Source organism: Rhinoraja longicauda, chromosome 33 (genome assembly GCF_053455715.1).
Source record: "Rhinoraja longicauda isolate Sanriku21f chromosome 33, sRhiLon1.1, whole genome shotgun sequence".
Taxonomy (NCBI): domain Eukaryota; kingdom Metazoa; phylum Chordata; class Chondrichthyes; order Rajiformes; family Arhynchobatidae; genus Rhinoraja; species Rhinoraja longicauda.
This window is the reverse complement of record NC_135985.1, coordinates 15,927,700-15,952,966: the sequence shown is the minus strand read 5'-3', so window position 1 is coordinate 15,952,966 and position 25,267 is coordinate 15,927,700. Positions and strand designations below refer to the sequence as shown.

At 45.3% G+C, this 25,267-nt stretch overlaps 2 protein-coding genes across 4 annotated transcripts in view; both read right to left on the bottom strand.

Annotated features, from left to right (window-relative positions):
• Nucleotides 1-4,115, bottom strand: part of ctdspl2a (CTD (carboxy-terminal domain, RNA polymerase II, polypeptide A) small phosphatase like 2a) — a 59,048-nt gene extending 54,933 nt beyond the window's left edge. Inside the window, exon 1 of the mRNA XM_078427590.1 lies at nucleotides 3,930-4,115. The gene's annotated coding sequence lies outside the window, so the exon portion shown is untranslated. The remainder of the gene's footprint in view (nucleotides 1-3,929) is intronic.
• Nucleotides 4,116-16,853: 12,738 nt separating this feature from the next.
• Nucleotides 16,854-25,267, bottom strand: part of golm2 (golgi membrane protein 2) — a 63,263-nt gene continuing 54,849 nt past the window's right edge. For all 3 annotated transcript variants that reach the window (XM_078427204.1, XM_078427205.1, XM_078427203.1), the window contains one exon: nucleotides 16,854-18,875. In XM_078427204.1, coding sequence (XP_078283330.1) covers nucleotides 18,793-18,875 — 83 coding nt within the window. In that variant the 3' untranslated portion in view covers nucleotides 16,854-18,792. The remainder of the gene's footprint in view (nucleotides 18,876-25,267) is intronic.

The window sequence follows — 25,267 nt, the reverse complement described above, 5'->3', positions numbered from 1 at the left end:
CTGCGGATATTCTCCGGTTGCTCGTTTCTTCCCACATTCCAAAGACATACATTTTGTTAGTTTCAGTAATTTGTAAAATTGTCCCTTGTGTCTAGAATAGTGCTAGTATACGGGGCGATTGTTGGTCGACACAGACTCGGTGGGCCGAAGGGTCTGTTTCTATGCTGTATGTCTAAAGTAAAATTACCAGGGGACATGACAGAGGGCAATGGAGCAGCTGAAAATTAGGAAAAGTGGCACCCAAGGGCTTTGGGGGGGGGGGGGGGGGGAGAGGAGGGCCGGGTATGGGGGGAAGGGGGGGGGTTATAGGGGATGGGGACGAAGAGAGGGGAATGGTTGGTTTCAGGGGGAAGGGAGAGGTTCGGTGGGGAAGTTTTGGGGGAGGATTCTTTATGGGGAGAACCTGGAAAAATTAGGTTGCCTGGGTTAGATAGATGGCTGAGAGGGATAATAGTTTGTGGCTGGTAGTGGACAGTGCTGGGGAGCCAGGACCACCATATGGGGTGGGGAAGGGAGGTGGTAGATGGGAGTGGCAGATTTGGTTGTGGAGGATTAAGGTAGGAATGGAAGGGTATAACAATGAGGATTAAACAGGAGTACTGCAAAGCGTACAGGGGCGTGTGGTAGGAATGTGGCATGAAGGGTTCAGGAGATAAGAGCATTTAGAGCAGTGTGGTCCATGTAGGAAGGAAGCAAGAAATCTGGGGGCAAATGGTGTGTGGTGCTGGTTGGTTGGGCTTAGCCAGGTAGCAAAGCAACATCGTGGTGCCAAGGGATCTAGCACCAGGGGATTATGGGGGGAGTGTGATGAATGGTAAAATGAGGCAACATGGTCAGTGGATGTGGCTGTGGGGAATGTAAGAGTATGCCCAATGTGGGGGATACAGAGGGATGTAGCAAGTGGAAGGTCAAAGCCAGTGTGTGGGAGGGCACAGGTGTGTGCCTTGTGAAGGGAGAGGTGATCAAATGTAGCAATTGCAGAGGGTATAGTCAATGCGGGTTTTAGAGCGTATGGCCTATTTGGGAGGGGGGGGGCATTTGTCAGTGTAGGTAGTGTAGAAGAGTGTGATCTATGGTGGTGGCATGTAGTGGAGATTAAAAGGTGGGGGGAGGCAAGTGATCAGGGCTATGTGGTCAATGCCAATTGAGGGGGCATAGGGTACAGGCCATCTCGGATGAATGGTTGGGAGGGGAGGAGCCATAGACTGGGACCAGTGAGGGTGGGGTCAGTGGGATCAATGGCAGTGGGGGCATTGGAAATGGCAGAGCTCCCCTATTAACTGAGGGTGCTGACAGTGTAGGGGGCAGGGCAGGGGGGAGGAGGAAGGGGGCAGGAGGGGCAGGAGGAAGGGGGCAGGAGGGGGAGGGGGCAGGAGGGGCAGGAGGAAGGGGGCAGGAGGGGGAGGGGGCAGGAGGGGGAGGGGGAAAGGGGCAGGAGGGGGAGGGGAAGGGGGCAGGAGGGGGAGGGGAAGGGGGCAGGAGGGGGAGGGGGAAGGGGGCAGGAGGGGGAGGGGGCAGGAGGGGGGAGGGGGCAGGAGGGGGAAGGGGGCAGGAGGGGGAGGGGGGCAGGAGGGGGAGGGAGGGGGAAGGAGGGGAGGGGGAAGGAGGGGAGGGGGAAGGAGGGGAGGGGGCAGAAGGGGAGGGGGCAGAAGGGGAAGGGGCAGGAGCAGGAGGGGAAGTGGGGCATGAGGGGGAGGGGAGAAGGCGGGGAAGGGGGCAGGGTAGGGTGTGGCAGGGCAGGGGGTGTGGCAGGGCAGGGGGGGTGGGGCAGGGCAGGGGGGGTGGGGCAGGGGGGGTGGGGCAGGGCAGGGGGGCCAGGGCAGGGAAGGGAAGGCGGGGGACAGGGTAGGGCAAGGCAGGGAAGGGGGAGCAGGGCAGGAAGGGATGGGGAGCAGGGCAGGATGGGGGGAGCAGGGCAGGGGGCGGGGCAAAGAAGGGAGGGGGCAACGAATGGGAGGGGAGGGGGCGGGGCAACGAATGGGAGGGGAGGGGGCGGGGCAACGAATGGGAGGGGCAACGGGGGGGGGGCAGGGCAGGGAAGGGGGGGAGGGCAGGGAAGGGGGGGAGGGCAGGGGGGGGGGGGAGGGCAGGGAAGGGGGGGGGGAGGGAGGGCAGGGAAGGGGGGGAGGGCAGGGAAGGGGGGGGGAGGGCAGGGAAGGGGGGGAGGGCAGGGAAGGGGGGGAGGGCAGGGAAGGGGGGGGAGGGCAGGGAAGGGGGGGGGAGGGCAGGGAAGGGGGGGGGGAGGGCAGGGAAGGGGGGGGAGGGCAGGGAAGGGGGGGGGAGGGCAGGGAAGGGGGGGGGCAGGGAAGGGGGGGGCAGGGAAGGGGGGGGCAGGGAAGGGGGGGGCAGGGAAGGGGGGGAGGGCGGGGGAAGGGGGGGAGGGCGGGGGAAGGGGGGAGGGCGGGGGAAGGGGGGGAGGGCGGGGGAAGGGGGGGAGGGCGGGGGAAGGGGGGGAGGGCGGGGGAAGGGGGGGAGGGCGGGGGAAGGGGGGGAGGGCGGGGGAAGGGGGGAGGGCGGGGGAAGGGGGGAGGGCGGGGGAAGGGGGGAGGGCGGGGGAAGGGGGGAGAAGGGGGGAGGGCGGGGGAAGGGAGGGCGGGGGAAGGGCGGGGGAGAGGGGGGAGGGCAGGGGGAGAGGGGGGAGGGCAGGGGGAGAGGGGGGAGGGCAGGGGGAGAGGGGGGAGGGCAGGGGGAGAGGGGGGAGGGCAGGGGGAGAGGGCAGGGGGAGAGGGCAGGGGGAGAGGGGGGAGGGCAGGGGGAGAGGGGGGAGGGCAGGGGGAGAGGGGGGAGGGCAGGGAGGGCGGGGGAGAGGGCGGGGGAGAGGGGGGGAGGGCGGGGGAGAGGGGGGGAGGGCGGGGGGGAGGGCGGGGGAGAGGGCGGGGGAGAGGGGGGGAGGGCGGGGGAGAGGGGGGGAGGGCGGGGGAGAGGGCGGGGGAGAGGGGGGGAGGGCGGGGGAGAGGGGGGGAGGGCGGGGGAGAGGGGGGGAGGGCGGGGGAGAGGGGGGGAGGGCGGGGGAGAGGGGGGGAGGGCGGGGGAGAGGGGGGGAGGGCGGGGGAGAGGGGGGGAGGGCGGGGGAGAGGGCAGGGAAGGAAGGGCAGGGAAGGGGGAGCAGGGCAGGGACAGGGCAAGAAGATGGGGAGAAAGGCGAGGGGGAAAGGGGAGGGGGGAAAGGGGGAGGGGGGAAAGGGGGAGGGGGAAAGGGGGAGGGGAAAGGGGGAGAAAGGGGAAGTAAGGGAAAGGGGAGGAAGGGGAAGAAGGGAAGGGGAAAGGAGGAGGAAGTGGAAGGGGAGGGTGGGAAAGGGGAGGAAGGGGGGAAAGAAAGGGGGAGGGGGAAAGAAAGGGGGAGGGGGGAAAGGGGAGGGCAGGAATGGGGGGAAGGGGAGGGCAGGAAAGGGGCAGGGGCCGAGGGGGGGGGCAGCGGCCGAGGGGGGGGGGCAGGGGCCGAGGGGGCAGGAGGGGGAGGGGTAGGAGGGGCAAGGGCAGGAGGGGACATGGGCGGGCGGGCGGGCAGGGGGCAGGAGAGGGGGCAGAGCACCACTGGGCGGCCTCCGGCGCTGATGACCTTTCCTTTCACCCCCTCCCCTCCGGGACGACCATTCCGCGCCACCGCCGTCTCGGGCTCTTTGCTTTGCTGATCCGAAGTGGCACTGGCACTGATTCCGACGGTGTGGGACCTCCGGGCGAGCCTAAATCGAAGGCCCGGCACCCGAGGCCCGCGTCGCCGCTGCGGACCGTCCCGGGCAGTGCCGATCTGTCTGTAGGCCTGAAATGCATCCTCGACCTGGAGTGGCAACGGCGGCCGGGCTGAGGCGTTGCGTTCAGCCCAGGGAGGCGGGCCCGGGCACCCTCTTTGTCAGTTGGCGGCCAGGGGAAGCCCGTACGCGGGGAACACGGAGCCAGGCTTTTCCTCTCCCCCTGCCTTGCAGACTTACCGGGAAGCGGGCTGCCGCCGTGTGGCCGCCGGGCCTGGGGGCCGCTCGGTGTCGCTCCGCCGCCGCCGCCGCTCGCTGTTTACACTCGCCAACATTCAGGCGCCATTTCCCGCCGCCACCGCGCCGCGCACACAGGGAGAGACGGACGGCTCCAGGCCGGGAACCCGGATGCACCGCGTGCCCGCGCACGTTCGCCCAAGGGGGGCGCGTGCCCGCGCACGTTCGCCCGAGGGGGCAGCGCGTCCACGCCCACCGCGTGCCCGCGCACGTCATCCAGCGGCCAAGGTGTGAGCAGCTTACAGCCCAGCAGCATGAATATTGATCTCTCAATACAATACAATATATCTTTATTGTCATTGTACAGGGGTACGACGAGATTGGGAATGCGACTTCCATTCGATGCAATAAATTAATTAGCTAATCAGTATTAATTTAAACAACCCAATTAAACAAATTAGAACAGTTTTAAAACAGAATAAAGTGCAAGTAGATCAGTGCCGGTTCGTTGTGCGATGTGACCATCCGGCTCAGCAGGACCAGTTCATAGCAGCTATGGCCCTGGGGACTCTAACTCCAAGTAATCTTGACTCCCAGTCTGAAGAAGGGTCTCGACCCGTAACGTCACCCATTCCTTGTCTCCAGAGATGCTGCCTGTCCCGCTGAGTTACTCCAGCATCTCATGTCTCTCGTTGCTCCCCCATCCTTGTTCTCCGACTAGTTTCACTGCCCTGCGGAATAATGTTACTGATTGTCTGCCTCGTTGTCACCTTCCCCTCAACAAACAATGAACCATTCTACTTCTGCTTTGCGATTTCAAACCTTACCCTACCTACCCTATCTCTAGTCCCCCCTCTCCCTTGGCCTGACTCTGTCTGAAGAACTCACAGAGGGGGAGTTGTTTCGTGGGACACCTTCGCTCAGCCCGCCTGAACCAACCTGATCTCCCGGTTGCCAGACATTTTAATTCCCCTTCCCATTCCTACACAGACCTTTCTGTCCTCGGTCTCCTCCATTGTCAGGGTGAGGCAAATTGGAGGAACGGCATCTCATATTTCGCTTGGGCAGCTTGCAGCCCCGTGGTATTGATTTCGCTCACTTCAGGTAGCCCTGGTATTCCTCTCTATCCCTCCCCCACCACTAGCTTCTTATTTTCACCCTACAAACCAACCATTGGCCTGTTTCCTTTATCATCGTTACTTTTTTGCATATCTTCCATTCGTTATTCTTTATCCCTCCACATCACCGTCTACATCTCTCATTTCCCTTATCCCTAACCAGTCTGAAGAAGGACCTCAACCCAAAACGTCCCCCATTCCTTCTCTCCAGAGATGCTGCCTGTCCCGCTGAGTTGCTCCAGCATGTTGTGCCTGCAAGTTGGGTGACCCGCACTCCGGCTTCCCCCTCGCATCCCTGAAGTTCAGAGAACTGCAAGGGCTGAAAATCTGGCACAACACACTAAATGCCCCGCACATCAGACAGCAGCCGTGGAGGCAAGAAAGTTGGAAACCCACAAAACTGCACATGCTGGAACTTTAAGCAAAGAACAAATTGCACACTAAAGGTTGCCAACCAAAATGTCGTCTACCTTCTGCCATAAATGCTGAAGATAGACACAAAATGCGGGAGTAACTCAGCGGGACAGGCAGCATCTCTGGAGAGAATGAATGGGTGACGTTTTGGGTTGAGATCCTTCTTCAGACTGAGTGTCAAGGGAAAGGAAAACTTGAGATATGGAAGGGTAAGGTGAGAAAACAACGATCAAAGCAGACAGAAATGTAGAATGGTTCATTGAGAAGAGGGGAAGATGACAACGAGGCACATAATCAGTAAAATTAATCAGGAGGAAAGTGAAACTGGTTGGAGAACTAGGGTGGGGGAGGGCTGAGAGAGAGAAGGAAAGCAATGGTTACTTGTAAGCTGCCCAAGCGAAATATGAGGTGCTGTTCCTCCGTGCGTTTGGCCTCACTAACAGTGGAGGAGGCCCAGGACAGAAAGGTCAGTATGGGTCAGTATGGGAATGGCAGGGGGAGTTAAAGTAGTTACAACCAGGACATTGCTCAGGCCGGGGCGGACTGAGCGAAGGTGTTCAGTGAAATGATTGCCGAGTCTGCGCTTGAACTCACCGATATATAGGCACCATAAATGCTGCCTCCAGCAGGTTTTTTTTGCCTGAGGGAGGAAAATGAACGTTTCACCTCGCTGATTATCAGAAAGAATGAAACCTCAGCATCTTGAGCGGGTCAGTGCTAACGACTTGCACTCCTGGCCTGCCCTTTGTTCTCCTTTCACTGCCCTTTCCAAATCACAACTTGCCGCATTAAATTTCCGTAATGCCGTAAGTCTTTATTTTCTGGCTATCGACTCTTTTTGCCATTGGACACCATAACTAAGAGAATCCGAATCATCGCGATTCAGAACATCATTGCAACAGATCTTTCGGCTCACCACGTGAATGCCAACCTTTATCTCCACCTACACATACTGGACCGTATCTTACCATGCCTTACTTTACTTATGTCTGTTTACATAACTGTTAAACATAGTGTGATTATGTCCGATTGCATCACCTTCGAGCAGCTCATTCTAGATATATCCCAATCTCTATGAAAAAATCTTTCCCCGACAATACAATACAATACAATATATCTTTATTGTCATTGTACCCAGGGGTACAACGAGATCCTCTGAAGAAGGGTCTGGACCCAAAGCGTCACCTATCGTGTTCTCCAGAGATACTGCCTGACCCGCTGAGTTACTCCAGCACTTTGTGTCCCTTTGCGTATTAATCAGCATATGTGGTTAATTTGTTTCTACCCTTTAAAACTCCTTACCTTTATCTTGAACTTATGCCCTCTTGTTTTTGATACCCCTACAGTGGGAAAAAAATCTGGCTCTCTATCCATTCTATGCCACTAATAATTTTATATACCTATATCAGGAACCCCACAACCTCCTACACTCCAGGAAAAACAACCCTCCCTTCTCACAGGACACTGTATCCAATGCTTTATTGCATTGAAAGACACAATCAATCTCCCAGATGTTCTAATGGCCAGAGATCCTCGGGTGACGGAGGAACTGAAGGAAATTCACATTAGGCAGGAAATGGTGTTGGGTAGACTGATGGGACTGAAGGCTGATAAATCCCCAAGGCCTGATGGCCTGCATCCCAGGGTACTTAAGGAGGTGGCTCTAGAAATTGTGGACGCATTGGTGATTATTTTCCAATGTTCTATAGATTCAGGATCAGTTCCTGTGGATTGGAGGGTAGCTAATGTTATCCCACTTTTTAAAGAAAGGAGGGAGAGAGAAAACAGGAAATTATAGACCAGTTAGTCTGACATCGGTGGTGGGGAAGATGCTGGAGTCAATTATAAAAGACAAAATTGGGGAGCATTTGGATAGCAGTAACAGGATCGTTCTGAGTCAGCATGGATTTACGAAGGGGAAATCATGCTTGACTAATCTTCTGGAATTTTTTGAGGATGTAACTAGAAAAATGGACAGGGGAGAGCCGGTGGATGTGGTGTACCTTGACTTTCAGAAAGTCTTCGACAAGGTCCCACATAGATTAGTGGGCAAAATTAGAGCACATGGTATTGGGGGTAGGGTGCTGACATGGATAGAAAATTGGTTGGCAAACAGAAAGCAAAGAGTGGGGATAAATGGGTCCCTTTCAAAATGGCAGGCAGTGACTAGTGGGGTACCGCAAGGCTCGGTGCTCGGACCGCAGCTATTTACAATATCATTAATGACTTGGATGAAGGGATTAAAAGTAACATCACCAAGTTAGGAAAAGGAGAAGTACAACGAGATCTGGGTGTCCTCGTGTATCAGTCACTGAAAGAAACCATGCAGGTACAGCAGGCAGTGAAGAAAGCCAATGGAATGTTGGCCTTCATAACAAGGGGAGTTGAGTATAGGAGCAAAGAGGTCCTTCTGCAGTTGTACAGGGCCCTAGTGAGACCACACCTGGAGCATTGTGTGCAGTTTTGGTCTCCAAACTTAAGGAAGGACATTCTTGCTATTGAAGGAGTGGGTTCACGAGGTGAATTCCCGGAATGGCGGGACTGTCGTAAGTTGAAAGACTGGAGCGACTGGGCTTGTATACTCTGGAATTTAGAAGGATGAGAGGTGATCTTATTGAAACATGATTATTAAGGGATTGGACACGCTAGAGGCAGGAAACATGTTCCCGATGTTGGGGGACTCCCGAACAAGGGGCCACAGTTTAAGAATAAAGGGTAGGCCATTTAGAACGGAGATGAGGAAGAACTTTTTCACTCAGAATTGTGAAGCTGTGGAATTCTCTGCCTCAGAAGGCAGTGAAGGTCAATTCTCTGGATACTTTCAAGAGAGAGTTAGATACTCTTAATGATCAGGGGATATGGGGAGAAGGCAGGAACGGACATGATCACTAATTGTGCATGATCAGCCATGATCACAGTGAATGGTGGTGCTGGCTCGAAGGGCCGAATGGCCTACTCCTGCATCTATTGCATATTGTCTATTTACTTCAGTCCCCATATGGGCAATATCCACCACCCTGTCTTCATTAACCTTCTTAGTTATCTCCACACAAAAAAATCATATCAATGATGCTGGATATCCCCCACAGATATCCCCCACAGACAGTACCTGTCTTTCCAAATGTACACAAATCATGTTCCTTAGAATTTTCTCCCATAATTTCTCTCCCACTGACATAATGGTCACTGGCCTGTACATACCTGGCCTATTCTAAGGGACATACCTTTGTCCCTTCCTACTTAATCCTTTATACTTCAATTATGCTAACATCCACTACATCAATGTTTTGTCAACAACATGCAATATCAAGAATTGCAGTTTACTCAATAATCATCTCCATTAATTCAAAATAATCAAAAGTATTTGCGCTAACTTATCCAAACTTTCAACATGTTGTAGTCACAGCCAGGGACAATCATGCTCGACAGTTTTGTGGAATTTGACATTGTTAAAAATAAAATCTACACATCGCACGTGTGGGACACTTACCAAGTGCAGTTCATTATTTTCCCGTGATTGAAGAAAACTGGAGAATAAACGGTTACAAAATTATTGCCGTCGTAGTTAAACTCCAGAGTGCTGATTGATATGTCATTATGCTGCATGTGATTTAAACATGGAGACCATTCTCTAGAAGGGAACTTGTCCCATTCTTTCCCAGTCAGCAAGAAAATGGCTCAGCTTTGAGGTTATCCCCATCTGCTGCAAGAAACTCAGTGATTTTGTGGAGATTATGAGTAGATATCTGTCACTGGATGATGTCACACTACTGTTGACAACAACTTTGGGGAAAGCTGGAAATATCAGGGCAAAGGCTTTAATGTTGGATGATATTTTACATCATTTCCTTTTGCTAAATATACAAAGGATTTTACAAAAAATATTTGCTTTGCCCAATAAATAGCTCTACGGAGAGGCAACCTAATCAGAATTTCCCTGACTTGCCAACTCTAATTCTGTGCATCCCTGGAGGTTTCAATGCACTAAGGGTCCTCGATCAACCTACTGTGTCCCCTTGTCTTATCACTTATTAATCCATATATCCATCCTCTCAGTACATTAGCAAACTAGATCCCCTAAATACACAATACTTTCATAATCAGTAGATTGAAGTTTTCAAAGAAAAAAGTACTTCTTCTAATGTCACAATGATTTTCATCTCAGTATGTTTCACATCATATCCATCTTAAGTGTTGGCATCTATACCTGTGATATACTCTGTCAATTCTTTTTCAATCTCATAATTTACATGGAGGCAGGGAATGCAGCCAAAGCACCCCTTTTGAGTGAGGCTTGAGCACTTTACATTGCATGGGTCAATCAGAAATTATCCCAGGACACCTATAACATAGCTGGGAGAGGGTGCTGGGACTCAAGGCAAATGCAGGACATTAATGTATGCATCCTGTTCACAGGCAATGGTCCTTTATAAACCATTAATTTCCCTCGCCCTTTCCTGAACATAATGTAGGAAATGTGAGCTCAACATTAAGGCCCAATTTGATAACTAGTGTATTCCATGATATTCTTACTTCTATTCCACAATAATCAAAGTTAACTGGTCTGACTGGTAATTCTATCCCACCATTTTTTAGTCCAGACACAACTATGACTTTTGCATCATCGCAATATTTACCATGCAGTTAGGACTTTAATTTATTGTTCGGTTAAGTTTTTCCCTTTTTTATTTGTGCTTATTGTGTTTTAAGCGATGAACGCACTTCATTCGTGAGATACCACAACTCAGTTTTTTTAACATACTAATTAAATCAAAACTAGTAAATATAAGAGATAGATTCAAAAATATAAAATTACGATAATTATTTTTTTATTGCTTGAACCTTAAAGCCTTTTACTTACCAAATACTTCCACTAAAATTATATATATACTATATACATAAATAAAATATACACATAGATTTAAATATGAAAGCCCTAAATGAGCAAATCAATCGCCAAGCATGCAAGGCTGCAGACCAAACTATTAACTACAATAAGCGTGGATGATGTTCAAAATGAGCATAGTGGGTGGTAGGGTTTGTTTCTATGCCAGATTACTCTATTATTCATATTAACCTAAAACACTGTTTAAGTTTGGCTTCGAGGGTTGTCTGTATGGAGTTTACATGTTCTCCCTGCGTGAGACTGCATGCATCTCTCCCCGAGTGTTCCAGTTTCTTCGTACACTCCAAAGACGTGTATTGTAGGTTAATGGGCCACTAGAATGTGAGGAGAGTAAAAAGTGGGATGGATGTAGGATTTGTGTAAATTGGTGGTTGGTGTGGACACTATGGGCTGAAAATCCTATTTCCAATGCTGTATCTCTTGATAACTAACTAATTCTTCACCCAGAAATGTCTTTGTCGGTGACACTTTCTCTTTCACATGAAGACACGGAACTGAAAAAAAGTGACAAAAGAGGCTTCAAGCATTTCACATAGTTTGAGTAGTTGGGAGTTAAGCAGAATGCAATTACAGGACATAATCCTTGAAGCCTTTGGCATTTTAGTTGAGGAGTGTTTTAATACAACTGATGACCACGGTCTGCCTCACTCTATAGGAGTTTAATTGATTCAATCCCAATGATGACAGTAATCAAAAAGCAAATGAACGGCAGGTACCGAAAAGGTGAACTAAAAGCAGAAAATGTTGGAAATACTCGACAATGGAGAAAGAATTCCAGACTGATGACTGGTTTTAGTAGATGTCAAAACAGGACCACTTGATAACAGGTTTCAATGTAAGATCCTCAACCTGAAATGTTAATTTTGTTTCTCTCCCCATCGATGCTGTCTAACCTGTTAATTGTTTCCAGCATTTTGTGTTTTAAATACCAGTATGACATTCCTTGTCAGGAAGTTAACATAGCAAAAGAAACATCATTTTTTCTTTAGATTTGATCGAGTTGTTCATTCCAAGGGATTTCAAATCACATAATAGCTTCACCTTCTAGCTTGCAAAATCAATGTATATATCAGTATGTTACTTATTGATTGTACTCCAAACTTTTTCCAAACAATAATGCCAGAAAACAGGAACTGCATTTGCTAGTTACCATGTCATTACAGAATTCTTTCCAGTTCTGTTTGTCATTTCAGAACATTACCAGGGTACTGGAAGTTGGGTTGCCATGTATCTCAGGCCAATTGCTTTTAAAATATATATATATTTACCTAGCTGGCAATGCATTCAAGTCATTTTCAAAACTTCTGATAAATACCTGCTATAAAGTTGGCATACAAGTGGCAAAGGTTTTGCTGCAGCCAGAACATTTTCAAAGCAGTACCAAGGGATTTGATTTGATGTGGTCTCAATTCACATTCCCCAAGTATGTCCTCTTTTTCATCTTTGCTTTCATTTTAGTTACAGCTTCTGTTAGTTACATCTGTACTGCTACAGAAGATGCGATTTCTCTGTAAGGCCGTTTTACTAAAATAAAACACAAAAGCAGCGGCTCTGGATAATTTACTGACTGTTGTCAGACTTTTCATTATTTATTTAACAAAATCTTCATTTTCGTTTTTGACCCCATTTCTGCCAATGCTTTTACACTTTTATTCAACCACTAACCAGCACATCAGCGGGTGAGATTGGCCAGCAATCAATGAAAGCCGCACACAAATTTCTTAAACCAAATGAACAAAAATGTAAATTTTGTTCCTTTTACATTTTTTCCTGGCACAGACTTTAGTCAGTTTTTTTTTTTAAACGAAATTTCCATTTATGTCTTAGTGTTTTTAAAAAAAGTTTCAAATCAGTGAAAACCAAAGGAATTCAAGCTGACATATAGTTAATAATTTCCGTATGTCTACCTGCCATCTGGATTTGAGTCTGGACTTCTTGGCTAACACCCTTTTTGCCGTCTTTGATCCTTCCAGACTCAACTATTTCAACGCACTCCTGGACAGCCTTCCTCAATCTATTCTATAAGGGAGAGCTCATCCAAACATTGTTGGCTGCGTCCTATGCTTTCTGACCCACTTTAATTCCCAGCTAAATAATAGCTTAAGCTAAGTATTCTTCCTTTGTTTCCAAATTCCCCATGGTCTCAGCCTCCCGTTTCTAGCCAGTAGTACGTATAAGGGTGGACAAACTGCACTGCACTCTTATTGTAATCTGAAAAAAACTGGCTATGGCTGCACAGGCATACGTTCCACAACATAATCAGTGTGCTATATATGCCCTCCAAAGGCCAGTAAACTTGTTATTCCCAGTTTTAATCACACCACTTGTCACGTGCCTTCAGTTGTCAGGATCCTAAACTCTGATATTCTCCTTTAAGGCATTCTTAACAAATTCTGATCAAGCTGTTGCTTAAGAACTTCCATATGATTCAGCCCCAAGTGTCCAGTGTAAATCATTGGGACATTTTTGCTTTTGTTAAAGCCACAAAATAAATACAATTGTATTGGGTTTGAGTACTCAGTTATTATATAATCATCTGGAGAAGCCAGGAATTAAACTTACAACTGACTTCCCCATGAACTGCGTCTGAGTTCAATAGAATTGATTATGTGTGACTAATCCCTAATAGGATGCAGCACTGAAAATGCCCTTTTGGGATGAAGATGGATGTGCAGAAGGTTCATGGATAGAACCTTAGTTTTGTATGCTAATGATATTGAAATGTGTTTTTAATCATTCTTATTAATAAATTCTGATGTTGGTACCATAAGGGGTCATCAAGGCAAACAGATTGGACATGGTCAAGCAGAAGCTAGATAAACATGAAAGGACTGAGGATATCCTGACTGAAGGGGACATATTTGAGTAGCATAAATGCCACTGGTCAGTGAGGTCAAATAACTTGTGCATGGTTTGTAATTGTCAATCCAGTTAAGAGTAAGAAAAGGCTCCAATTCATTAAACCACTGTCTGTAACACCTTCCATATGACTCACTGATCCGAAAAATATTACTTCTTGGGAAAATGAAAGTTTTTCAACTCAAGGCAAGCCTGGCTCAACAGCATTCCCCTGCTTTGAAGGAACCAAATACAAATGGTCACCACTTTGTGGAGTACCTGCGTTCAGTCCGCAGGGTGACCCTGTGCTTTGGTTGCCTTCCATTTTAATTTTTCATTCCAACACCTCTCTGTCCTACCTGACTCTGGCTTTCTGCATTTTTATAACATGCAATGCAAGCTTGAGAAACAACACCTTTCATCTAGGTACGTGGGAGCCTTCTGGGCTCAATTTTACAGCTGTAGGTAACTAGCCAGTTCTGTTGTAATTCCTTTGTATCATTGGCTCTTTTTCTTTTGGCAGATACTGCCCGACATGTTTTCAGCATTTTCACTTTACATTTTCATCATCTGTGGTTATTAGCTTTTTTCCCTTCATTATTTGGCTTGACCAGCTGGTCCCTGTGCATCACAACATTTTATTATTTTTCCTGTTTTATTCTCACACTTTAACCGGCACCGTTAATTCATCAATCCGAGGACCTCTGTATCTTACCAACAGGAGTCCTGACTTTGCCTTCGTGATATTTCATTTCTCCTTTTCATCTCTCACCTCTCTTCGCCACCACTTAAAACTATTATTTTTTTCCATTTCCCAGTTGTAATGAACATATAGTACAGGAACAAGTTCTTCAGCCCACTGTGTGTGCACCAACCATGATGCCAGTCTAAACTGCACATCTGCCTGCAAATGGTTTATATTCTTCCATTCCCTCTGTTATGATTCTTAAATGTCTTTATTGCATCTTCAAGCAAAAATGTTAACTGCCTGACCTGCTAAGTGTTTCCAGCATTTTCATTTTAGATTTCAAACATCTGCAGTTGTTTTGATTTTCATTTGTTATAATCCCAAAAGTTTATCCTATTTGTAATTACCACCATACCATCCCACCTCAACCTCACCAAAAAAAGCCAACACTTGGTAACTTTGCGGCATAAAAAATATTCATTGCACTCTGCTCATTTTATGGTTCTTTAAGGTGCTTTGTTATTGCACCTTTTATCATGCACTTCCCCTCCCAATCATGTAACGTTAACAGATCAGTAAATTGTCTTGAAGCTCAACACGAAATGCTGGAATAATTCAACGGGTCAGGCAGCATCTCTGTGATGTTTCAGGCCGAGACTCTTCTTCAGCCTGACCTGCTGAGTTACTCCAGCATTTTGTGTCTAGCTTTGGTGTAAACCAGCATCTGCAGTTCCTTCCTACACAGTAAATCAGTCTTGTCTCTTTTTTGCACAGTGGAGTCACATTTGATACTCTGAACCATAGTAACCACTCCAGAATGAGAGCATCTACCACATCTCAATGAACTACGTGTAGATCATCAGGTGCTTGGGATTTATAAGTTTTAAAACTCTCTAGTAAAACAAAAAAGCACCGGAGTAACTCGGATCAGGCAGCATCTGTGGAAGGAATGGATAGGTGATGTTTGGGTCGGAAACCTTTTAACTGATTGTAGTACGAGGGAGAAAGCTGGAACAGAGGTGGGTGGGGGACAAAATCTGGCATTCCTTCACAGATGCCAGCTGACCCACTGAATTACGCAAACATTTTGTACTTTGCTCAAGATTCCTTCAGCATCTTCAGTTCTTTGTCTCAAACCTCTCAAGTTAGTCCCTGTAATTCCTTATTCTCAAGAGAACCTCAATTCTCTATCTATCCGATAGGTTTCGTGCCTTCTGTGACGATGAGCACAGTTGCTGCCTTACAGCGCAAGAGTCCTGGCTTTGATCCTGACAGAGTTTGTACATTTCCCCTGTGACCATGTTGGTTTTCTTTGGGTGTTCCAGTTTCCTCCCACATTCCAAAAATGTGCAGGTTTGTATGCGCATTGCGAGTAGGATAGAACTAGTGTACGGGTGATCACTGCTCAGTGTGGACTCAGTGGGCCCGTGTGGACTCAGTGGGCCCAAGGGCCTGTTTCCATGCTGTATCTAAATTAATAGTTTAATTCCTCTATGATTTCCTTATATGCCATTCTAAATTGTCTCTGGGCCTCATGTTTGCTCTTGCTTGTCTTTTCATTTTTACCTACTTGTAAATGGACTGAAAGAACTGTTTCCTGCCAGTCTAATTTCATTCTAAAATGCCTTTCTTTATTGATTTCTTGATATTGCCCTTTGGGTTCTAAAATGCTCCTAATTTTTAGACCTATACTATTTCTAGCAACTTGACAAGCCACTTTTTAAATTTAATACCATCTTTAACTTCTCTTGTCAGTCGCAGATAAATCACTGTTCCTTGGGCCTTCTGTGCTTCAAAAAGGGAATATTTCTTTTGCCAATATGCATCATTTCTTTAAATACAAATCATTCCTTGTCCACAATATTTATTTTTCCAATCAATCATAATCTACTCATACCTACATAATTTCCTTTGTTTGGCTTTAAGATTCCAGTTTTGTATTAAACCACATTCACTTACAAGCTCAATGCAAAACTCTCGCTTATCAGTCACCCATCTCTAAAGACCCCCTGCTAATAGAATCATTAACTAATTCTTTCTTTGCACAAAGTGATACCCAAAATGGCTCTTTCCTAAGCTGGTTTCTCAATGCATGATCTCGAAATGCATTCTTGAATGCATTCATTGAATTAATCTTCCTCATCGCAGCAAATGATTTGTCCAATCTTCATGCAAGTTAACATCTCCTATGACTACCGTTACTTTTGCTGTAGGCATTTCTAATTGTCCAATTAATTCCACACCTAATATTGCAACTACTATATAAATTGAAAACTTCCGCACTCAAGAAATGATTCATTCATGGGACGAGTATCACCAGCAAGGTCAGTTTATATTGTTGTTCCCAAATTGCACTAAAGAAATGTTGAAGGCGATCCGAGAGCAAAATAAACCTAATTCCTAGATTGATAGACCACTTCAGAGTCCTAGAAATACAGCACAAAAACAGGCCTTTTGACACATGGAGTCCATGCTGACCATTAAGACCATTCTGACATGAATTCTACTTAAACCCATTTTATTCTCCCCACATTTACATCAACTTCAGAGATGTTAAAGTCAAATACACTGCCAGGTTCAGAGGGGCCAAAGTAACACACATGTCTATGTGGATCCAGGACAACAGACTTCCTTCTCTAAAGATCAATGAACCAGATGAGAGTTTAACCACAATCGAAGAGAGACACAAAAAGTTGGAGTAACTCAGCAGGACAGGCAGCATCTCTGGAGAGACGGAATGGGTGACATTTCGGGTCGAGACCCTTCTTCACAACAATCGACCGAGTGGTTACTGAGTTGATGCAAGTTCTATATTCCACATTTTAGTGAGACCAGAGCTCGGGTTATCCTACCAGAACGATAGCCCAATGTTCTGGTGAACCCTGCAGTTAGTCCAAATGATACATTTAAATTGACAGTATTTCACAAATACGTTCAACATCAACTCAAAGAAACTGTTTATTCAAATTTTTGTAAACAAATCAGAGGAACAGAAACCATGGTACCATGCAGCATTGTACAGCTTCACAACACGGTGTAACATTTCAGAAGCACAAAACCCAATACAATTATTTAACTTGGAAAGGGAATCAACCCCAGCCTGCTCTTGAAAAAGCTGTGCACAGAGCTCCACACCACGCCGATTCTCGTTTGCATGAATAAAATTTAAAATTATAGATCAAATATCTGGAATTGAATTAGAAATGCTGTAACGTAGTTGTGATGGTAATGACTTATGAAATAAATGAGTCAAGTGATTGTTCAGAGGTTCTATCAAAAATGAGCTGTAAAATTCACTTCTGCTTTTTGTTAATCATTTATTTAAAATGCATCATTTTTAGGTATAGTGTTCCATTGTCCACTCAATATTTTGAGGGATCCCACATTTCACTGAATCTAATTTATCTATTGAATATCATTTAAAGTTAGAAGGTTCATAAAATCTGAAATTATCTTTTTTTTAAAATATTTAAAACTCAAATTATGCTAAGTTGTATTAGTTCTCTGAAATCCAAATTTTTGCTCTGATCATCCCGCCATCCCCAAGTATAAACTTCGCAATCAAATTCATTACACCTAATAATGAACATTCTAACTCTAAACAAGATTTAAACATTGCAGAAATACATTTCTAATTTTTTCTGACTCGCATTTCAACAGTAGATTAGAGGGTTATACATTTTTAAACAATGTATAAAAACAACATCATTTTAAAAAGAGCCAGTGTAACATTGTATTGCCCCATTGCTATGTATAGCAGATAATAACCAATGCTGCAGGATCATTTCCACAAGTGGCTAACTGTATCTAGGAAGAACGAAGACCATACCCAAGCACCAAGTAGTGTTTGGCTTGTATTTTATTTAGTGTTACAGACACGACAGCTAATTTTCACTGGACAGGAGATGCCCAATATTTAATTCATTTAAAATTCTCATTAACAGTTCTCTACCCATCAAATAACATCAACTGGCAGGCATGTCATTCTGTACCACAATTTAAGATGGTGGATTGTTTTATTTCTGCTTTAGAGTTGGCGCTGCATTGCAGCCTTCCCAGATTCAGAAACAGCCTGCGCTATAGCTATCTGCAGGTAGGACTGTCCAGGTTTCATTGCTCTCCCTGGACTTTATTTACATTGCAATACACAAATTGTTGGAAGCAACAAAAGGAATGCACACAAAAATCAATACCCAAACTATACTACTGTTGAAGACAGTTCAGATTAATTTAATTTGCTCCATTGTAAATTACTACACATACCTATACATTCACCTTGTTTGTTAAAAAGTGATAATGCATTCAAATCACCAGAATAGATTCTCGTAACTTCTTCCAAAGAACCAAGACAATAGTCACTGTTTTCACAGTACAATGCAGAACAAAAAAAATCAGTTGGCTGTACAAGGTGAAAATAATTCAGCCATTTAGTTAGTTTTTTTTTAATATGGTAAATTTAAAACAGATCACTTCTCAAATGCTATTTTGATAAACCTGAAAATAGCAGATCACTGCTGATCTGGATAAATGCCAATTTTTTGTGTATTGATTTTGTGAACTCAACCACTCAAAATAACTAAATTTTGTTCATAAAATCTTCAAAAGTACAAAATATACAAAATAATGTACAGAGAAACGAAACTTACCCCATCCCCTGCCCAACATATTTGAAATAATAAAATCAATCTAAACAAGTTGCATTTAAACTTTAAGAAATATTAGTCTGCATCTCTTCCTTCTATTTCACCCAACATCGATACAAGAAGTTCAAGTTTTATCAAGTAATGCACTTGTAAAAAGGCCAGGGTACACCATACAATGATTTTGCATTATTGCATTGTGTTATAATCAGGATTCCTTCCAGAGCCTTTAAAAACCCAGGCTCAGTCTTGTATCAAATAGTTACAAACCATCTACTGCCAACCGTCGTTTTTCAAATGCAACAGGATTGTTCACGGCCTCTGGAAGGTCTTGCTCCTCCTCGTCTGCCATTGGAAATGAGATAATCAAAAACATTAGAAATGCAACTTCGGAAATAGTGTTGAGTTACTTAATACATTCATAAAATACATTTAAAAAGATTGATCCAAAATGTTAACTCAAATGGATTTTTAAAAATTAAAACAAAAACACATAAAATAAAACAAACTTAAATCATTAGGATTTTTTAAATCCTCTTTTCTTTTGGCTAATTTGATGTTGTGTGATCTTAAAGAGCTAGTATTTGCAAAGATAGTTGACCAAAAGTAGCAGAGCAAGATTTGGTATTTGCCCAATGCTTGCATATGCATGCATGCATTCCAGAAGGACTATGGGTCATAAATCGGCAGACGGTTATCCTGCAGATGTTTCTCTTTCCCCAAACTAAACATGTTATGTGAAGCTTCCCTGCCAACAATCTCCAGGTCAGTGCAAAAGATGGATTCTCTGGTCTTTTTGATGGCTATGACAGAATATTAGATCAAAGTGTCCATAGCAATGAAGAATTCAATTAACGTGACACTTTGCTACCAAAAATGCAAGTCACACAGGACTAGAGTTGAGTAATGTTAACATTGGAGGTTTTTTTTGAGGATTTAACAGATGGGGTTAAAAGGGAATTTGTTGATGCATATTTGATGAGGTATAACAAAGTGAAGTTATGAACAAAGTGTATTACAGTAGATGATTGGTTAAAAGTCAAAAAGTACAGTAGGAATAAATAGATTTTTTTCAAAGTAGGTTGCAACTAGTATGACAACAATCAGTATTTGGGCCCTCAGCTACTTACCAAATTACAGAATTTAGATTAAAAGATAGTGTTATAATCCAAGTTTGATGAAGGTATAAAAATAAGTTAGAAAAATGAGCTGGAAATAAGAGGCAGATTCTGCAACGGTGTGCAAATTTGTTGCAAGTTGGCAGATAGAATGTAATGCTGGAAAAGGTAGTTTTCACTTTGGAAGGAGGATCGTCCAGTGTGGTTATCTGTGTAGATTAAACCTTGTAAATGATCTTTGACAAGAGTTATAGGGAGAGGTTGTATAGGTTGGTGCCTTTGCTGTTGCAGCATAGGAGGCTGTAGGATGATCTTGAGGCATAAGCAATCATGAGGGGCATGCATAAAGAAAAAAGACCTTGTGGGAAGCTAAGGAGAAAACTGCCAAGGCCCTTGCAAGAATTTTTGCATCATCTTTAGCTACAGGTGAAGTTCCAGAAGACTGGTGTTACGCTGTTATTTAACAAGGGCAGCAAGAAATCACCAAGCGAATTGATGGCAGGAGAGTGAACGTTGTCCATATGGACTTTAGAAAGACCTTTGGCAAGGTCCTGCATGGCAGGTTAATTAGAAAGGTTAGATCACATCGAATCCAAGGTGAGCTAGCCAAGTGGATTCAAAATTGGCTTGGTGGAAGGAGTCAGAGAGTGGAGGTTAGGTTGGTTTTCTGTTTGGAAGCCTGAGATCAATTGAGTGCTGTAGGTGGTGGTGCTGGGTCCTTAGCTTTTTGTTACACGTTAAAGATCATTTTTGTTTCAGCGTTTGACCTTCAAATTCTGCCAAATAGCCTCAATTCTACTTCCAAATCAAACTCAAATGGAAAAACATCTGATGCAAATCAGGCGAAAAACAAACTGCTCTCAACCCTCCATATGCGACAGACATGCACCTCCCTTTGTTTTAAAAGGAGTGTTTTCTACATTGCAGCGATGACCACGCCTAAATATGCCATTGGCTATAAAGTGATTGAGGGATGCTGAAAGGATCCGAAAGGTGTCAAGAAATTCTAGATGCCTTTATTTCAAGTTATCCTTTCAAACTTGAGCTCACGGTGGCTCGGCGGTAGAGTTGCTGCCTTACGGCAAATGCAGCGCCGGAGACCCGGGTTCAATCTCGACTACGGGTGCTGTCTGTAAGGAGTTTGTACGTTCTCCCCATGACCTGCATGGGTTTTCTCCAATATCTTTAGTTTCCTCCCACGCTCCAAAGACGTATAGGTTTGTAGGTTAATTGGCTTGGTAAATGTAATAATTGTCCTTAGTGGGTTTAGGATAGTGTTAATGTGCTGGTCCGTGCAGACCCGGTGGGACAAAGGGCCTGTTTCCAGGCTGTATCTTTAAACTAAACTAATGTTATTTTAGATCTGAACTCGTGGGGAAAATCCACCTTTCCATCACATTTTATGTAACACTGGCCTTTCCTGTGCAATTGCAGTTATTAAGCGATGGGTAGAAATGTATCTTCCCACCTATGACGATTGATCATGGAAGCTCATGGGAGGGGAGTCAGAAGGGTTGCAATCTCATGGAACCATGAAGGAACAATCCTTCAAGATCCACGCGTTCAGAGATCAAATTCTTAGTTGACTGCTTTCTTGACTATTTGATTCATAAACTCGGGGATTCTGCCATGACAGACAATAATTTAGAAATAGACATGGGCAGATAAACAGAAAATGGGCTGCTCGAAAGCAAGTACACCTATGGATGACGCATACAATGCAGATACCTGCAATTATTCTACTTATTTGGTTAATTAATTATCACATCGGAATGCAGCTTCATAGTTACTGCGCAGGCAAGAATTGCTCACTTGGTTTAAAGCAGGAAAATTAGAGGGACGCATATTCCCCTACTCTCTCTTCTTTCTCCCTCTTCCCAGTCCCCTCTCATTTCATATCTGTATCTCAGTTTACTGGTCTCAACCATCTCACCTTCACCATTGATGTCCAATGTCTCTACACCATCCACACTAGGATGGTCCAAACTCATCACTTTTTCCTTGAAAAGAGGCCTAACCAGACCTGGCCACCACTACAAACCTAGCTAAATTTGTTCTTAAATTAAACACATTTTCCTTCAACTCCTTTCAATTTCTTCATTTCAAAAGAAATTGCTATGGAAAGTTACATGAAACCAAGCTTTGCTCGTCTCCTGTGGACGACGTGGAGCTCGCTATTCAGGCCCCCTCCTTCACCCATTTCTCTGTTGCATTGATGACTGCATGGTTGTCACTTCCCACACTAAGAATTCTAATCTCTCAATTCTTCTGCTACCAATTTCCACCCTGTTCTTAATTTTACATGGCTCATTTCAGACTTCCTAATGCAGGTACTATAACAACATTTAATAGACATTTGGACTGATAAGATGGATAGGAAAATATTAGATTTTTAGTTTGGAAGGATTTATAAGAAAAATCTTAAAAATTGCAGAAAGTTAACTAGTCCTGCAAACTAGTTCTGACCAAATGTATCAGGAGATTGAAGTTCACCAAATTGTTTAAAACAAATGGCAGGGTTTGCAAAGGCAATGGTTGTATTCTGCATCTAGTAGATTACTTATGTCCAATGCTATTGCAGGCCCATCAAGACTGGCTTCAAAATGGCATGGCTAGTTCTGTTCAATAGCCATCCCAAATATCGACCATTATAGTCCATGCTGAACTTCAAAGAAACAAGTACAAGAATTCATATAGATTTACACAGTAACTTTACAAATAGAATGCAGTTTGGATGCCCTTCATGGATTTTCAATCTTTCAGCATTGGAACAGTACATCAACAATTGGGGACAGGAAAAGGTTCTTTCTCCTTAACGATGCACAAGCTAAATAATGAATAGGCACATCTCCCTAAATGTACTGTGCAGAAAGGAACTGCAGATGCTGGTTTAAACCGAAGATAGACAAAAAGCTGGAGTAACTCAATGGGATAGACAGCATCTCTGGAAAGAAATGGATGACGTTTCGGGTCGAGACCCTTCTTCAGACTGAAAGTCATGGGAAAGGGAAACTAGAGATATAGACGATGATGCAGAGAGATATAGAACAATGAATAAAAGATATGCTAAAAAGTAACGATGATAAAGGCCAATGTTAGTTGTTTGTTGGGTGAAAATGAGAAACTGGTGCGACTTGGGTGGGGGAGGGATGGAGGGAGAGGGAATGCAGGGTTACTTGAAGTTAGAGAAATCAAATATACCACTGGGTTGTAAGCAACCCAAGCGAAATACGAGATGCTGTTCCTCCAATTTGCATTTAGCCTCACTGACAATGGAGCACAGAAAGCTCCAATTTCATCTCTACGATGGAAGTTCAGTCATTCTACACCATCATCCCCCACCAGGAAGGCCTTAAAGCCCTCCCGTTTCTTCCTCGACCGCAGAACCATCCAATTTCCCTCTACCAACACTCTGCTCCGCCTAGCGGAGCTGGTCCTCACCCGTAACAACTTCAACTCCTCCCATTTACTCCAAATCAAAGGCGTAGCTATGGGCACCTGCATGAGCCCCAGCTTTGCCTGCCTCTTTGACGACTGCATCAGTGCTATCTCCTGTCCCATGCAGTACTCATGGGCTTCATTAACTTCACCACCAATTTCTATCCTGCACTCAAATTCACATGGACAATCTCCGACACCTCCCTCCCCTTTCTTGATCTCAGTCTCCATCACAGGATAGACTATTGACTGACATCTGTTACAAACCAACTGTCTCCTACAACTATCTCAACTACACTTCTTCCCACCCTGCTTCCTGCAAAGACTCTATCCCCATCTCCCAATTCCTGTCTACGCCACATCTGTGCCCAAGATGCGGTGCTCCATACCAGGATTCTTTAGGGAACTGGGGTTCCCCTCTCCCATCACAGATGAGGCCCTCTTTCGTCTCCACAGCTCCACCCTTGCTCCCCTTCCCCTAGTCGCAACAGAGACAAAGTCCCCCAAGTCCTTGCCTTTCGCCCCATCAGCCGTCACACACAACATATAATCCTCCGAAATTTCCACCACCTCCAATGGGATCCCACCACCAACCACATGTTCCCATCTCAACCCCTTTCCGCCTTCCGCAGAGACCGTTCCCTCCACAACTCCCTGGTTAACTCATCCCTTCCCACCCATACCACTGTCTCCCCAGGTACCTTCCCCTGCAACCGCAGAAGATGCAACACCTGTCCCTCGACTTTGTAGAGTATCAGTAGAGGGAAATTGGATGGTTCTGTGGTCGAAGAAACAGAGGGTTTTAAGACCTTCCTGGTGAGGATGGAGGTGTAGAGTGACTGAACGTCCATAGCAAAGATGAAATTGGAGCTTTCCGTCCTAGGCCTCCATTGACAAAGTGAGCCTACATGAAAATTGGAGAAACAGCATCTCGTATTTCGCTTGGTAAGCTTACAACCCAGTGGTATATTTGATTTCTCTAACTTTGAGTAACCCCAACATTCTCGTTCTCCCCATTTCCCCCCCACCCAAGTTGCACCAGCTTCTCATTTTCACCCAACAAACAGCTAACAATGGCTTGGTTCCTTTACCATTATTACTTTTTTGCATATCTTTCATTGAACTATATCTCTACATCATCTATATCTCTCATTTCCCCTTCCCATGACTTTCAGTCTGAAGGGTCTCGACCCAAAACGTCACCCCTTCCTTCTCTCCAGAGATGCTGCCTGTCCTGCTGAGTTACTCCAGCTTTGTGTCATTTCTTCCCTGTTGTATTGCCCTCCCTACAAAGTACTGTTATCAGATAGAAGATAAATACCCCACTGTTAGCACCAATATCCAAGCAAGTCACATTCCAAATAAATAGTGCTTCAGATTAAAAGCAGTCAAAATGCAAATCCAGAAGAGGTGTTCATCCAAGCCAGATTGCAGGAGAAAAAAGTCAGGAATATATTTAAAAACTGCACTGCTATGGCATGATAATAGAACCAGGGCAAGCTCTTCCTACCACCACATATTAAAGGCCAGGTGGCTGTTGATAGAAGGCTCACCCAAAATAATCTGTTCAGAATATTCAGTAATGAGGGAAGATCATATAGAGTTGGAACAAAGTATCCGAGAAGTGATTTTGCAAGTTGGAAATCTGACCTGAAAACTGAATGTGGTACACCCAAGAGGCATCATCTATTTTGAGAGAAACTGAGTCAACATTAACCTTATCTAATCCTGAAGAATAGATTGTATGTAAGACATGGACAGATGGAGGGGGTGGGGGAAGGGAAAGAAACTGGGTGATAGTGGGCTTGGAGGGGTGGAAATAGTTTGTGTGAACCAGGTTGATCATAAAGAGAGAAAGGGATAGAGAGAAAGCTGGTTACCTGAAATTGTAGAATTCAGTGTTCATGCTGTCTAATTGGGCAGAATACTGGACTGTTCCTCCAGTTAGCATTTGACCTTGCCCTAATAGCGTTCAAGGCCGAATGCAGACAGGTCGTTAGGAGAATGGGAAGTGAAATTAAAATGGCTTGCAACCAGGAACTCCAGAGAGCCATGGCAGGCAGTACACAGGTACTTGGTATCGAGATTGCCTAATCTGTGCTTGGTCTCACCAGTGCAGAGGTCACATCAAGAGTACTGAATGCAATAGACTGGGATGGATGCAAACCTCGTTTAATACCT